The 17,270-nt window shown below is 40.0% G+C and overlaps 1 protein-coding gene across 5 annotated transcripts in view; it reads left to right on the plus strand.

Annotated features, from left to right (window-relative positions):
* stradb (STE20 related adaptor beta) overlaps nt 1-16,319 on the plus strand; it is a 34,038-nt gene extending 17,719 nt beyond the window's left edge. For all 5 annotated transcript variants that reach the window (XM_055638367.1, XM_055638365.1, XM_055638368.1 and 2 more), the window contains 7 exons: nt 1,999-2,107; nt 2,217-2,340; nt 5,791-5,962; nt 9,892-9,996; nt 10,522-10,760; nt 14,983-15,025; nt 15,451-16,319. In XM_055638367.1, the coding sequence (XP_055494342.1) occupies nt 1,999-2,107; nt 2,217-2,340; nt 5,791-5,962; nt 9,892-9,996; nt 10,522-10,760; nt 14,983-15,025; nt 15,451-15,600 (942 nt within the window). In that variant the 3' untranslated portion in view covers nt 15,601-16,319. The remainder of the gene's footprint in view (nt 1-1,998; nt 2,108-2,216; nt 2,341-5,790; nt 5,963-9,891; nt 9,997-10,521; nt 10,761-14,982; nt 15,026-15,450) is intronic.
* Nucleotides 16,320-17,270: the final 951 nt, after the last annotated feature.

The raw sequence follows: 17,270 nt of genomic DNA on the forward strand, positions 1-17,270 counted from the left end.
GCCGCCGAGCCCCAGCACTGATGGTAGAAACACCATTCTCCTTTACTGGCTTCTTCGGCAGGCTCGGGTTGCTCAGCGGAGCCCCTGGTGGGCATGGCTCTAGGCCACTGCGCCTTCCAGGGCACTATGGACACCTGATCCAGCGCGCCCACTTCCTGCCACCTGGCCAGCCACAGCTCGGCGGCACGCTCCGTTAGAGCCAGATCGTCTTGGAAACTTACCCCTACAAGGAGCGGGCGAATATCATCTCGCTCATTAGGACCGATGGATCGCCAAGCCAGCCCATGTTGAAGATACGGGCCACTCGCTCCTGGTGACTGAGGCTGAAAGTACGGCCTTGAGGCTGTCATATTTATTGGCCGCCGGTGGATTTCGCAGGTAAGGAATTACTCAACCGGCCGTTTCTTGGTTGAGCACGTCGACCGCGTAATAATAGCGGGTCTCGCCAGTCGTGACCCCGCAAATGTAAAACTGCGCCACAGCCTGCTGCAACCATTTCTGCGGCTGGGCGGTCCAGAAGGTCGGCAACTTCAGAGCGACTGCGTTGAGTTGGGCCTGGTCGGCGGCAGCGGTGGATTGGGCGCTGGCGGCGTGCATTTTGTTCTCCAATATATCTATTTTGGACGTCGGCTGGTCACCAGATGTAGCAGACATGGAGCTGTCCATCAAAGAACAAGGCAGGACGCGAAGTTTGTCCAAACATGGAATTCTTTATTTCTACTCTAAGACTCCTAACTCGCCTCCCGTGCGCATGCGATTTCCACCTTGAATAACCCCCAGAGGTACCCGTGACCACGCCGTGACCCCTACCTCTCGTCACCGGGACACGTGACCACCTACAGAGCCGAAGGTTATGTACTGTGCGTGGCCCACCGCCAGGGGCGCCACAAAATATTACTCGCCAGCACAAAGGAGAAAGTTGGCATCTTCTACCATGGAGTACTCCCTCAGTATTGTGAGCCTAGATTCGTGCACTTGAGCCTCCAGAGTAGAACCTGAACTCTCAATCTCTTTGGTGGAAGAAATGTCCTACTAAATGAGGTATGGTTGATTGTAGAGGGAGCTATATGTTAATCCATCTGGATGGAAAGAAAAATAACTGCCTGACTCTGCCACTCTCTTCCTCACCTTTTCTAAAAGAAGACTTTGGAAAATGCAACAAGGTCTAAACTATGCTCTGCGCTGATCTTTGAGTACACTTTCCAGCAATTTGTCATTATGGTGAGTGACGAAGGCCTTGCGAGAGCACTTTGTAAGTCGTGAGTGGGGTTGGAAGCCAAGCCTCTAAATGGCCAGGGAGAACGGTGAGGGCCGCGGATGGGTCAGTAGGCCCATCCGCTATATCCGACATCTGTTATAAGGGGGTCGTTAAAACTATTGTTTACTGTATTGTTAGGAGAGAAGATTGAGAGCATAGTTGATTCTTTCACGATGGAGGGATACGACCGGAAAGAGTGCTCGTCACATGCAATGCCATCTGTGGTCACTCGGGGAATTTCAACTGAGCTCTCTAAATTTTGTCCCGATTATAGGAGTGGGCGGACTATCAGTTGCCGAATAATTAGTATTCAACCTGTTTTGCCTTATATTCACCCGATCCTCAATCTTGTACAGTTGAAGCCCAAACTAAATCCAGGAAAACACCAGTTATGCTCTCTACCCCGCATTGAATCGATGAGTTAAAAATAACCATATAATAACCATATAACAATTACAGCACGGAAGCAGGCCATCTCGACCCTTCTAGTCCGTGCCGAACACATAATCTCCCCTAGTCCCATATACCTGCGCTCAGACCATAACCCTCCATTCCCTTCCCATCCATATAACTATCCAAAAATGTATCCATTTTAAGAAAACATTTGAAAGAGTAACCGAAGATAAACAATTAATTACATTTTTGAGAAGTATGGAACCGGCTTTCCATTTGTAAGATGATATACATTATTTGTTTCCCTAAATAAAGCTTTACCTGGAGAATTTATACTTTCCTTTCAGAACGAGCTGCTTATCTGGCAGTTTCTCCGGCATCCAAATATCCTGCCACATCCAGCCGTCTTTGCTGAAGGTAGCGAACTATGGGTCATCCTGGCATTCACAGCATATGGTAAGATAAAACCCATATAGGAATCTTCCTTTGCCACTGTCACCAGTTTGTACTTATTATCTTTAATAAATGTGACTCCCTAAGTTTGCTTTTTTTTGACCTTATCCAGGTTCTGCCAGCAGCCTGCTAAAGTTGTATTTTACTGAAGGCATGAGTGAAAGTTTAATGGCACATATTTTTTATGGCGTCCTGAAGGCATTGGATTATATTCACCAAATGGGATGCATTCACAGGTAAATTTGGAAATGAAACTGGTGGTGTGACCCATTCTTTTTTTTCTCGTATCTCTCTGACATCTGTTGTTGGTCACATTTATTGCTTCCAAAGAATCACAAGAATGAACCTTTTAATGATCTTTAACTGCGTGGTTATTTCTGAATCTGCCATCTTGCCATTAATGTGGCTGAGTAACTTGCGTTCCTGCACTTGATCATAAATAGTTCAGAATGTAAAAGCCAATCCAATCGCACTTCTTAAATATGTGACAAAAATTACAAAGAGAACTCCATGGCTAGTTAAGCAATGGTATACAGTGCCCCCCATAATGTTTGGGACAAAGACCCGTCATTTATTTATTTGCTTCTGTACGCCACAATTTGAGATTTGTATTAGAAAAAAATCACATGTGGTTAGGACATTTTTACACATTTTTGTTTCACCATGTAGAAATTACAGCTGTGTTTATACATAGTCCCGCCATTTCAGGGCACCATAATGTTTCAGACACATGGCTTCACAGGTGTTTGTAATTGCTCAGGTGTGTTTAATTGCCTCCTTAATGCAGGTATAAGAGAGCTCTCTGCACCTAGTCTTTCTATCACCTTTGGAAACTTTTATTGCTGTTTATTAACATGCGGACCAAAGTTGTGCCAATGAAAGTCAAAGAAGCCATTATGAGACTGAGAAACAAGAATAAAACTGTTAGAGACATCAGCCAAACTTGGGTTTACCAAAATCAACTGTTTGGAACATCATTAAGAAGAAAGAGAGCACTGGTGGGCTTCCTAATCACAAAGGGACTGACTGGCAGGCCAAGGTAGACATCCACAGCTGATGACAGAAGAATTCCCTCTATAATAAAGAAAAAAACCCAAACACCTGTCCGACAGATTAGAAACACTTTCAGGTGTATATTTGTCAATGACCACTGTCCGCAGAAGACTTCATGTCCAGTAGTACAGAGGCCATGCTGCAAGCAAACCACTGATGAGTCACAAAAATAGGATGGCCAGGTTACAGTTTGCCATGAAGTACTTAAAAGAGCAACCACAGTTCTGGAACAAGGTCTTGTGGATAGATGAGATGAAGATTAACTTGTATCAGAGCGATGGCAAGAGCAAAGTATAGAGGAGAGAAGGAACTGCCCAAAATCCAAAGCGTACCACCTCATCTGTGAAACGTGGTGGGGGTGTTATGGCCCGAGCATGTATGGCTGCTGAAGGTACTGGCTCACTTATCATCATTGATGATGCAATTGCTGATGGTAGTAGCATAATGAATTCTGAAGTGTATAGACACGTCCTAAATGCCTCAAAACTAATTGGCCGGCAGTTCATTCTATAGCAAGGCAATGATCCCAAACATGCTGCTAAAGCAACAAAGGAGTTTTTCAAAACTAAAAAAATGGCCAATTCTTCAGTGGCCAAGTCAATCACCCGATCTGAACCCAACTGAGCATGCTTTTTATATGCTGAAGAGAAAACTGAAGGGGACTAGCCCCCAAAACAAGCATAAGCTAAAGATGGCCACAATACAGGCCTGGCAGAGCATCACCAGAGAAGACACCCAGCAACTGGTAATGTCCATGAATCGCAGACTTCAAGCAGTCATTGCATGCAAAGGATATGCAGCAAAATACTAAACATGACTACTGTCATTTACATGACATTGCTGTGTCCAAAACATTATGGTGCCCTGAAATGGGGGGACTATGTATAAACACTGCCGTAATTTCTACATGATGAAACCAAAACGGCCTTTATTAAAATCTGACAATGTGCACATTAACCACATGTGATTTTTTTTTTTTTTTAATTCTATTACAAATCTCAAATTGTGGAGTACAGAGACAAATAAATAAATGATGGGTCTTTGTCCCAAACATTATGGAGGGCACTGTATATTTGAACTGTGCCCGGTCTAGTGCAAGTTTCATTGATTAGATTTTGTCCAACAACGACTTGTATTTATATACATCTGGAGGCATATAGAAGTTTTGGAAGAATGTAAGGTTGAGATGGATTAGAAGTAGAGAGGTGTAATGCAATGCGGGGCATTTGGCTCATTAGTGTAATGAGTTAATTTATTCTATTAATGTCAACCCCTCACTACAATGGTGTAAACATTGCTGATTTTCCATGATCCAGATTAAATGGGTACCATGAGTGAGTTAATATGCATGTGCATAATTCCTGGCTTGCCTTCCTGTTTTTGTATCGTTTTCAGATATATGTATAAAATACTGCAGCGCTCCGCTTTTCTCGTACTATTGCGGTTATCTTTTGCATTAAAAAAGGTTGAATGGTCATCTTCACTATTATGATGCTCTAATACAGCACTAAACCTTAAAATATATTTTCATTTTTAGGCTTTGATTGTACCAATTGCTTTTATTGGCTTAAATAGTAACATGCTTGAGTACATGTGCTTTGTTTTTCGAGGGATTTGTTAGCTCTTAATGAACATAAGATACAACTTTACCTATAAATAAGGTGTGAGAAATTAAATTATGTGAATCAAATGCTGCTTTTAGAAAAGAAAATCTGTCTTTTCTACTTGTTAACTCAGCATGAAATGAATTGGTGAAGTTTTATTTGGCTTCTTTCATTAAAATATTGAATTTCCACTGGTGTAGACTTGGAGGATTGGTTTAAGTGTCAACTTGACCACTCAAATTTACGTTTCAAAAGAACTTACTTAATTATGGGCTAATAATTGGAAAAAAGCTTATAATTTAATTTTGGAAAAATGCTCCAATACCAACAACAAAAATGTGGATTTCAAACATGTTCGAAACATTACATTTGGAAGAGATGAGACTCCTCCTAGCAGGTAAAGCAGACCACTTCCAAAAGACGTGGTCTGCATTTATGGAACTATTACAAGCTAAGGTACAATAATAAGTTAAAATATAAAGGCTACCAGGACCGGGTAATGGGGGGTATAAAATACATTTTTAATAAAAACATGGTTGGTAGATCGTCTTTTGCGGAGTTTTGTGTTACAATAGAGCGACTGATTTTCCTTTTTTCCTTTTTTCTCCTTTCTTTCTAGGGTCTTATTTATTTTCTTTGCTTCCTTCTCTAATTCCTTCCCTAAGGGGTTCTCTTCTCCCAACACTTTCCTGCACCTTCACGATTCTTGCTTACTTTTCTTACTTCTTTTATTTCTTTCTCTTTTAAAGCTCAAAAAATGAAGTGGTACAACATAATGTAATAAGATATATGCGATGTATTAATGTGATTTACTGTACTGCTAATAAAAAAAAAAAAAAAATAATAAAAAATAAAAAAATTTACATGAGACTGCCTAGATTCAACCTGAACAAATACACGAGCAAAGAGTCATTCATCCCGGGACTTGAGGCTAGATTTAGTCTTGGGGATGTTTATTCAGAACGCTTTCCCAATGGTATTAAGCTGAGCTTGAACAGTTCTAAATATTTTTTTCTTTTCGTTCAACAGGAGTGTTAAACCAAGCAATATACTGATTACTGAGGAAGGACATATTTATCTCTCTGGTCTGCATGGTCTTTGCAGCATGATCAGTGATGGGCAAAGACTAAGAGTTGTATATGATTTTCCAGTGTGCAGTGCTTCTATTCTGCCTTGGCTGAGCCCTGAAGTTCTACAACAGGTAAACTTAAGCAGCACTATGAACTTGCTTCTTTGTGTACCAACCTGAAAGTGTGATGACTGCAGAATAAGTAATATTTCTCTTTCCACACTTTAAAACAAATTATTTTTACGTACCAACTTGCTTCCAGTCGGTTGTGTACTGGATTATATAGTTAGTAATTTAATAATGACACAAAAGCTAAGTTGTTCCACTAAAACATATTTTAGATGTATAAACAGTATATTATTCAATGACCATGCTTGATTATTGTGTAATTACCTATTAAACATCTTTCTCGATTAAAGTGGAGTTCCGCAGATATGTGTGCTGGGACCTCTGCCGTTTGTGATATATATAAATGATGTGAACATAGGTGGATTGGTTAGTAAGTTTGCAACAACACTAAGATTGTTGGGGTTGGTGACTGCGAGGAAGGCTATCGATGCATACAGCGGGATATAGTTCAGCTACAGAAATGGGCGTAGAAATGGCAGAAGGAGTTTAATCTGAGCAAGTGGTGTTTTGCACATTGTGAGGTTGAATGTAAGGGGAAAATGTGCAATTAATGGCATGTCCCTTTGTACAGAGGGATCTTGGGGTCCGAGTACACAACTTCCTGAAAGTGGCCATACAAGTAGAGTAGTAAAGAAGACAAGTTACAAGATCAAGATCTTGTATCTTGTAACTTGTAACTTGGGGTCCGAGTTCACAACTTCCTGAAAGTGGCCATACAAGTAGAGTAGTAAAGAAGACATATGATAAGACTGCATTTGGAATATTGCAGGTTGCCCCATTATAGGAAGGATGTGGCGGCTTTAGAAAGGGAGTAGAGGAGGTTTACCAGAATGTTTCCTGAACTAGGGGGTATTAGCTAGAGGGAGAGGTTAGGCAGACCTGGATGGTTTCCTCTGGAATGCTGGAGGTTGTGTGGAGACTTAATAGTATATAAAATTATGAGAGCAATTGATAGGTTGACATTCAGTACAATTTTCTCCCAGGTTGGGAAAAATCAAATACTTGAGGCCATAGCATTAAGGTGAGGAGCAAAGTTTGAAAGGAGAGATGCGGGCAAGTTTTTATGTTTTATTTTATTTTATTTCTTTTTTAACACAGAGGTGAATGCCTGGAACGTGTTGCTCGGGGTGATGGTTGAGGCACATATATGATGGTTGCATTTAAGACTTTTGGATAGGCAAATGGATAATTAGGGAATGAAGAGATATGGCTTATTTGCAGGCAGATAAGAGATGTTTTGCATCATGTTCAGCACAGACATTGTGGGGCAAAGGACTTGTCATGGTGCTGTACTTGTCTTTGTTCTATATGATGAGCTCACAGCCTAAACAGCTTTTAAAGCTAAAGTTGGTGATTTCCACCACCCTTTGGCAGACATCATATCCCCTTGTTCCGATGTCCTCATTATAGGAAATGTTTTCTTTCTTTCCATTTATCCTATCAAATCAGAGCAGTTAAATAGCACACAGGGCTGTACACGGGTGAGAACCAGACAGATTACAGAAAGGTAGACACAAAATGCTGGAGTAACTCAGCGGGACAGGCAGCATCTCTGGAGAGAAGGAATGGGTGACATTTTGGGGTTGAGACCCTTCTTCAGTCGGAAGAAGAATCTCGACCTGAAATGTCACCCATCCAGAGATGCTGCCTGTCCCGCTGAGTTACTCGAGCATTTTGTGTCCACCTTCGATTTACACCAGCATCTGCAGTTCTTTCCTACACAGATTACAGAAAGGGATGGATGAAAGACAATAAGAAACAGAGGGAGAAAAGACTTGCAATGAATTTAAAATAAATCCAAAAATATTCCACAGATATGTGAACAGGAAATGTACAGAAGTGGGGCCCAAGGAAATTTACTGATAGGATCGGAGAAGTGGCTAATTTACTGAGTGCCTTGCCCCAAAGAACATGTGGCTGATGTCTCAGCAAAGCAAGGTGTTGTTGTGATTCTGCATGGGCTGAAAAACTGATAAAGCGGAGCTATTTGAAGAGGCTCGTGGCACTGTAGATAATCAGCTGATCCAGATGGGATGCACTCCATGTTGCTGAGGGCAGAAAATAGTGATATGCGATAAACCTAACATCCACAGACTGTAAATAGCTCATTCTAATAGCTTCCCCCCCCCCAGTCTAGTTTGTCACAAATCTCTGAGTCGAGCACGTGCTCAACTAATCTTTATTTTGGAAAAACGCAATTACAGTTGCCACTACTATACTTAACCACTGCGGGCTCGATCCTCGTATCTGCTTGGCCAAGTCCTCTTAGCCTCGTTCATGCAGAGACACTCCAGAAGGTCACCCCACGCGTTCTCGCTGAAGAATGACATAGGACGTGGGAGAGGCCTTTTATAGGTCCCCGAACCTTGAAGGGCCGAACCACATGGGGGTGGTCTCTTTACAGTCCAATAACAGATATCGATTAACACAGTACATGATAGACAATTCCCCAACCCAATAATACAGTGACTAATGCAATGTTTTCAAACGGAGCTTCTGAAAGGAAGCAAACATCGCAACATGTGCCTTGATATTCAAGAAACCCAGACAAGGCTCAATACTTAATCCAATCAACATCTAGCAAAGTAAAGCTTTGCAACATTATTTACAATGTGTAAATGTCTGGTTTGCATTCATCCAATCCATTCCATGCAATTTGCACCTAATCGTCGGGATCTGCAGATGTTCCATTCTCTTCCTGCAGCACTTATTTAGGCTCTCGACAAACTGGCACAATTCTGCTGCTTGTCCCATTTCTGCAGGAGACACGTTTAAATTGACCAAATGCCCTAGCAGCCCAGAAGCCTTTACTCGATTTTAGTGTCCTAGCCTCTACAATTTGGCCAGAATTAACACAGACCAGTCAAATTAACCACAGTGGTGGGTATATTGCTATTTTATAGAGTTGGTACAAACTCAGTGGCTGAATCCCCAGCGGTATGAATATTGACTTCTCTAACTTCAAGTAGCCCTTGCTTTCCCTATCTCCATTCCCTCCCCCTTCCCAGTTCTCCCACCAGTCTTGCTGTCGCCGACTACATTTTATCTCTGTACCGCCCACTCCCGACATCAGTTTGATGAAGAGTCTCAACTCGAAATGTCACCCATTCTTTCTCTCCAGAGAGAATTCAGCCTGTCCCGCTGAGTAACTCCAGCATTTTGGGTCTACCTCAGTGGCTGAATGATCTTCTGTGGTATAACCATTCTGTGATTGTATGAAATCCTTTGCTTTAATGAAAAATTTGACAATGAGTAGTTATGGCAATGGAGGCAAACGCCTCCGTTGCCATGCTGTGAGAACGGAGAGGTTGAGAAGGAGTTTCTTCCCAGAGGCCATTCGGACTGTAAACTCCTATCTCACCAGGGACTAACTTTACTGAACATTTTTCCTTCCAATATTTAATATGTAAAAGAATATGTGTGTGTTTATGATTGTGTTTTTTGTTTGTTTGTCTTTTTGCACAAAGTCCGCGAGCATTGCCACTTTTAATTTCAGTGCACATCTCGTATGTGTATGTGATGAATAAACTTGACTTGACTTATCCAGATCACCTTTCTCTAAGGTAACCATAGGACTATACAGTACAGAACATTCAGATAAGGATCTTGTTTGAAGGCCATGATGAAGAGGACAAGGGCAAGAATTTACATCAAAGAACTTCGTCTCTGGGCTGCTAGAGTGACCATGTAACCATGCTTTAAATTATGGAATAAGAGCAGAGAACTGGTACAAAAAAAAATCAAATGTTGCCTTTTCCTCTGACTTGTAAGCAAAATGTGAATTAGCTATAGCCCAAAACATTGAAATAATCTGCTATTTCCTTCTTTTGATTGAGATGCAGCGCGTCTCCTTTCCACATATCTTGGCGTGCAGTTAGCTGGAGTACCATAACAATGGATTTCAAACATTGAACCTTTTCTTCCACCATTAGGACTTGCATGGATATGATGCGAAGTCTGACATCTATAGCCTTGGGATTACAGCATGCGAGTTAGCCAGAGGCCAGGTTCCTTTCCAGAATACGCAGCCTACGCAGGTGATTTTCCTTGTCTTTAAAATTGAGCATTTCATGTTAAGAAACTGGTTAATTTCACTGGTATATGACAAAGAAAGTTAGTTGTTGGTTGAGTAAAAAACAAAGTGCTGGAGGAACTCGGCAGGCAACGGTGGAGAGGAAAGAAAGAGCAGCGACAAAATGAAAATGGGGCATTTGGAGTAAGCATGGGAGGTAAGCACAAGGAGGAGGCAAAAGGTGCAGGGAGGTCAGGGTAATGGGGGGAAAAAAGTATGTGTAAGGGGGGGGGGAGGGGTGTTGAGGAAAGACAAAAGTGGGTGGATGAGAAGCGCAGGATCAGTGTGGTATCTGAAATTGGAGAATTCAAAGATCATACAGTTGGGTTGTAGGCTGGCCAAGTGGAATAAGAGATACTGTTCTTCCAGTTTGCATGTTATAGTTGAGGAGGCCCAGGGCAGAAAAGTGAGTATGGGTAGGAGTTAAAATAGATAGCAACCTAATGCAATAGATGGTTGTTCATCTAGTTTTCCTTTTTTTTTTCTATAGATGCTACTCCAGAAGTTGAAGGGGTCATTATGTCTGCTAGACTTCAGTTTCCCACAAAAAGAACAAGTGATAAAGAATTCTCGCTCCGGGATGGATTCTGGAATTGGGGAGAGTGTAGCCACTTACAGCATGATCAGGACGAACACAAGTGAACGATCCCCAAGTTCAACAAATAAAACGTTCTCTGCGGCTTTCCACAGCTTTGTGGAGCTCTGTCTGCAGAGGGAGCCTGGTAATCGGTAGGTCTGATAAATCAGAAAGTAATCAGAAATTGTAGTAGGAAAACATACAACTAGAAGATTATGAATGAAGTGCAGATGGAAGTTTAAAGGGTGCAATATAATGGCTATTGTCAAGGTGTATACGAGTCTGAATATACTGTACCATGGTAAAACTTTGTTAATCTGGCACATTTAGAATTTTGCTTTGGAATTGACAACGTTTCCACACTCTTGGATATTATTTATATTGACTCCCAACACATTTCTTACTGACTTTTTTTTTTAAAGTTATAAAAATGATAGTATAACAAATTTTCCAGTGAACCATGTAAGTTTAAAGGGAGCGTGGTTCACACTAAGGAAAAAGCAAGCTTGGCAAACAGCATCTGGTGAGCTAAAAAACTTCAGAATTTGAGTTGTAGGATTTATCCGTGTTTTACAGTATATGGTGCCAGGAAGGGAATCTGATAAAACAGTGTTTAATGTTATTATTTCTATGATTAGAGGTGATAACAGTCAGCAGCAGAGAACACCTTATTGGAAAAATTAAGAATTGGACAGATTAGTGTGTATAGACTTAGACAACACCTGCGAAGTGTTAGACTGCACTAATGCTGAGATCAGATAAGCTTCTCGGAGAGGCAGCGTAAAATTAATGCTGATTTTGTTTCATATGAATGGGTATAATTAGATGACTCCAGGTGAGAAACTTAGTTATTGTCTTGTGTGTTCACTAGTCTGCTGCAATAATTCCAACATAAAGAACTCCAACATCGAATCAGTAAAAAGATTCAGTTAATTCCCAGCATTAATGTTGCATAATAACTATAATATGATTAAGTTCTAGATTGTGACTTAAAAAGGCTTCATACAAAATAAGATTCTAAATCTAAGTACTGAAGAGTTTATCAAGGTGAGATTTTCCAATGTAAACTGCACATATTTGTGATAAGTGAAAGGGAGTTGTATTTTTTTCTTTGGCATACAGTGCATTCAGAAAGTATTCAGACCCCTACACTTTTTCCACATTTTGTTACGTTACAGCCTTATTTTAAAATGAATTAAATTCTTTTTTTTGAAATCATCAATCTACACACAATACACCAGAATGAAGAAGCGAAAACAGGTGTTGAGATATTTTTGCAAAGTAATTAAAAATAAATAACCGAAATATCACATTTACGTAAGCATTCAGACCCTTTGCTATGACATCCTTTTCCATTGATTATCCTTGAGATGTTTCTACAACTTGATTGGAGTCCACCAGTGGTAACTTAAATTGATTGGACATGATTTGGAAAGGCACACACTTGTCTATATGAGGTCCCACAGTTGACAGTGCATGTCAGAGCAAAAACGAAGCCAAGAAAACAAAGGAATTGTCCGTAGACCTCCGAGACAGGATTGTGTCGAGACACACATCTGGGGAAGGGTATAAAATAATTTCTGCAGCATTGCAGGTCCTGAAGAGCACAGTGGCTTCCATCATTCTTAAATGGAAAAACTTTGGAACCACCAGGACTCTTCATAGAGCTGGCCACCCGGCCAAACTGAGCACTCATGGGAGAAGGGCCTTGGTCAGGGAGGTGACCAAGAATCCGATGGTCACTCTAACAGAACTCCAGAGTTCCTCTGTGGAGATGGGAGAACCTTCCAGAAGGACAACCATATATGCAGCACTCCACCAATCAGGGCTTTATGGTAGAGTGGCCAAACGGAAGCCACTTGACAGCCCACTTGGAGTTTGACAAAAGACATCAGAAGGACTCTCAGACCATGATAAACAAGATTCTCTGGTCTAATGAAATCAAGATTGAACTCTTTGGTCTGAATGCCAAGCGGCACTTCCGGAGGAAACCAGGCACCGCTCATCACGGTGAAGCATGGTGATTCATGAAGGACCCCTACCACCCCAGCAACGGACTTCCAGCTGCTACGGTCAGGCAAGCACCTCCGCTGTCACGCTACGAAAACAGAGGATGAGACGGAGTTTCTTCCCATAGGCCATCAGGACTGAAGTCTGATCTCACCAGGGAGTATTTACTTTTGTTACTTAAAAAAAAATGTAAATACTGGTTCTATTCTGTTTTGCACAATCCCGCAGGCATTGCCACTTTCATTTCACTGTACATCTTGTATGTGTATGTGAGAAATAAAGTTGACTTGACTTGATGGCAGCATCATGCTGTGGGGATGTTTTTCAGCGGCAGGAGCTGGGAGACTAGTCAGGATCGAGGTAAAGATGAAAGGAGCAAAGTACAGAGAGATCCTTGATGAAAACCTGCTCCAGAGCGTTCTGGACCTCAGAATGGGGCAGAGGTTCACTTTCCAACAGGACAACGACCCTAAGTACATAAGCCAAGACAACGCAGGAGTGGCCTCGTGACAAGTCTGTGAATGTCCTTGACTGGCCCAGCCAGAGCCCGGACTTGAACCCGATCGAACATCTCTGGAGGGAGCTGAAATTAGCTGTGTATCGATGCTCCCCCTCCAACCTGACAGAGAAGAATGGGAGAAATTACCCAAATACAGGTATGCCAAGCTTGTAGCGTCATACCCAAGAAGACTTGAGGCTGTAATTGCTGCCTCAACAAGGTACTGAGTAAAGGGTCTGAATACTTATGTAAATGTGATATTTCAGTTATTTATTTTTAATTACTTTGCAAAAATTTCTAAACACCTGTTTTTTGCTTTTTTATTATGGGGTATTGTGTGTAGATTGATGATTAAAAAAAATGAATTTAATCCATTTTAAAATAAGGCTGTAACGTAACAAAATGTGGAAAAAGTGAAGGGGTTGAATACTTTCTGAATGCATTCTATGTTGTTTCATGCTCAATGAAGGGCAAGAACTCGCTATCTAAAAGTCAGTTAAAGGAAACTTGCAAATGTTAACAATAGACAATAGGTGCAGGAGTTGGCCATTAGGCCCTTCGAGCCAGAACCGCCATTCAATGTGATCATGGCTGATCATCCCCAATCAGTACCCCGTTCCTGCCTTCTCCCCATATCCCCTGACTCCGCTACTTTTAAGAGCCCTATCTAGCTCTCTTTTGAAAGCATCCAGGGAACCCGCCTCCACCGCCCTCTGAGGCAGAGAATTTCACAGACTATCCACTCTGTGAGGAAAAAGTGTTTCCTCGTCTCAGTTTTAAATGGCTTACTCCATATTCTTAAACTGTGGCCCCTGGTTCTGGACTCCCCCCAACATCGGGAACATGTTTCCTTCCTCTAGGGTGATACCAGGGCTTTAATGATTTATTTTAGGGATGAAAATGATGTGAGAGCAAAAGATGCCAAATCTCCTGCTGACACAAAAACAGGTGACATTTTTCGTAGTGTAGATAGAAGTATTAGTGGATATTAGCAACTGAATTTTAGTGTAGACAAGTCATTCTCTTTCTAACTCGAGGACAAATTAGGTTACTTGGTAAATTATGAAAACTAGAAGCAAATGAAATCCAAATAAAGTATATCACCATGGGTGGTTATAGAAAATTGCAAACGCTGAAGGAATTTTGGCCTCTAGAAAGAGAATACAAGCAGCTCTTGCGTTGTAATTTACCCTGAACTACAGTAAGGAATTCTGGCCACCAAACTTCAGGAAAGATTTATTGATCTCACAGGATGCAAGGTAAATGTACTACAATGATACTGAGATTTTAGTAATGAAGTTCAGGAATTAAGTTATAAGAAAAATACAAATAAGTGTACTCGTTAGAATTTAGATGACTAAGGGATGGGGTAGATGGTTTGTTGCATGGAAAAGATATGAATTTCGTATTTATTTTAGATCAACATGAATTGTATTATTCAATTAAAAAAAAAAAATACTGTAGATGCAGAAACCTGAAATAAAAACAGCAAATAATTCAGCAGGTCAGGCAGCAGCTGCAGATCAAATGAAAGGGAGAGGAGAAAACCTCACCAGAGACTAGAGGAAAATGTCTGCAGGGTTGCCATACCTGGAAGAGAATGGGCTGTGAACTACAATAGGGAATGAAAATTTAAAAAAAAAAAACTGCAAATGTTGGAAATCTGAAATATAAACAGAAAATGTTGGTAAATACTGCTAACCAGAAGCATCTAGGGATATTATTCATTTGTATTCAATACTTTTACGGAAAATTGTTCAGAATAAAATGTTATTTAACATTGAGTTAGACCTTCAGAAAAAGTTTATCTTGCAATGATTAGTTTTTGTGATTACTATGACAAGCTGTATCTTTTTCCATTTTAGACCATCAGCGAGGATGTTGCTGTCCCATCCCTTCTTTAAACAGGTGCTTATTTTATTTTATATTTTTGTAATAAAAAAATTAAGAATAAACAGTTTGCTTCTCAGAACTGGAGCATTGGAAGATGTTTTCAGCATTTATTTTTAGAATGTCAAAGTAATTGTTGATTTAAAAATTCTAAATTTTACTTGTTGCTTATGAATAAATCATGTAGTAAATAAAACCCATCAAGATGGATATGAATGTGTTTTTTTTGCATTCTGCAGCCATGGTAAATAGTGACAGAAAAACATTTAAAATACAATGACTTGTTTGCATCCATTAACATTAGGTTATTATAGTATTAAGATTTAAGTTAAATATATTTATCATAATAATCTTGCATTATAAATGCTTCAATCATTTTGGATGCCCTAATTTATGCAAATTGTTTAGGAGTCGTGGTTCTAATTTATTTCTCACTTTTGCAGGTAAAAAAGCAGACCAAGTCGTCCCTGATAAATCTGCTTCAACCAGCCGTGCCGCTTTCTGGCTCCCAGGCCACACTGGGGACTTCAGTGCTAAAAAGAGACAGCCCAATCACTACTTTACAAGACCTAGACGGTGACTGGGAATTTTAACTTTCGTCTTTTCCAAAATTTCTCTTTTAATGACAAACATAATGAGTTTGAAACCATTTCTGATGTTGCCTGTTGAGATGACTGAAGACAAGGAAATAACCTGCTACAATTAGGCATTCATTATCGCTGCCTTTGTGCTGACTTGCGGGGATCGTGACCGGTGCCTTAAATCTGGATTAGAGATTTGTCCCGTTTAATCCACATTGATCCTGCATCCGGGCATAAAATGTACTTGCGTTTACAAATGGTGCATTTTCTATTCCAGTATTACATTATTATTTTTAAGTAATTTGGAACATTAGAATCTGTAGTTGCCCAAGATACTGAAAAAAGCTGAATGTACAAGCACAAATATATTTTTGAACATATCTTTGTATTTTCTTTATATATAGCCAACCTTTATTACATCTAGTGGTTTGGTGGCGCAGTGAAGTCTGTGCGTCTTAGAAGGTTAAAATGGGTTTGAAATTCAAGATCACCCTGTGGTTTGCTGGTAATTCTGCTGTGGGATGATATTGTGCTGAAACAGAAGTAGCAAAGCTGAGATAGAAGATTGAGCATCCGATTATTTGTGGGAAATGCAACAAAAAAGGCCTTTGATTGGATTGAGTGGACAAAACTGATTTGATCATCCTTTTAGAATCTGAGGGAACACCACCAAAGAACATTTTCTTAATGACTTCAATTTGGATACGTTTAGTGAGAAAGAAATTTGGGAATCCAAATTAAAAAAAAAAAATATTAAAAATCAATTGTAACATTGGCCTTTATTCTCAGAGTGCTGACGTACAAAAGTGTAGTTCGTATGTACCAAATTCTGAGGCTATATTTTACAGTACTGTTTGCTTTTGAGCACTATAACTCATCTTGGAAAAGGTTCAATGTAGTTTCACTACAATGTTACCAGAGCTAGAAAGTGTTAAACTATGAGAACAAATCTCATAGACTCAGGTTGTATTACCTAAACCAATAAAGCTATATTTAAAAAAAATATGATGGATATAGCACATGTGCCTTTATAGGTCCTGCTACTATATATATTTTTTTTGTAGCTGTCAAAGGAGCAGGACTTCAATTTTCTCGGTAACAAAAAACAATGAAATGATTTGTTCTATAACAAAACATTTAGATTGTAAATATATGAACTATGCCACCCAATGTCTCAATTCACTTTATATTTATGCAGCTGGGTTCACCTTTAAAAATAATACATATTGCAAAATTTTCAAGTCTGCTTTATATGAAAATATCTGTTTAATTTGTTCACTTAAAACAAAATGTTTCCAAATAAACTCCATTTACTCCTGACTTATTCAGGAGCCATTGTAATAAAAGTTTTTTGGTTCTTTTCCATTTGAATTCATGAAGCTATCACTCACCAGACCCTCAGCACATCAGAGCTTTGTTGCCATTTATTTCCATTTTGTTCAATGGGATCAAACTCAAAACCCACAGAGTGCATTCAGAAATTATTCAAACCCCTTCACTTTTCCACATTTTGTTACGTTACAGCCTTATTTTAAAATGGATGAAATTCATTTTTTACCATCCATCTACACACAATACCCCAGAATGAAGAAGCATAAACAGGTGTTTAGAAATTTTTGCAAAGTAATTAAAAATAAATAATTGAAATATCACATTTAGACCCTTTCAGACCCTTTACTCAG

This window comes from Leucoraja erinacea, chromosome 7 (genome assembly GCF_028641065.1).
Source record: "Leucoraja erinacea ecotype New England chromosome 7, Leri_hhj_1, whole genome shotgun sequence".
Taxonomy (NCBI): domain Eukaryota; kingdom Metazoa; phylum Chordata; class Chondrichthyes; order Rajiformes; family Rajidae; genus Leucoraja; species Leucoraja erinaceus.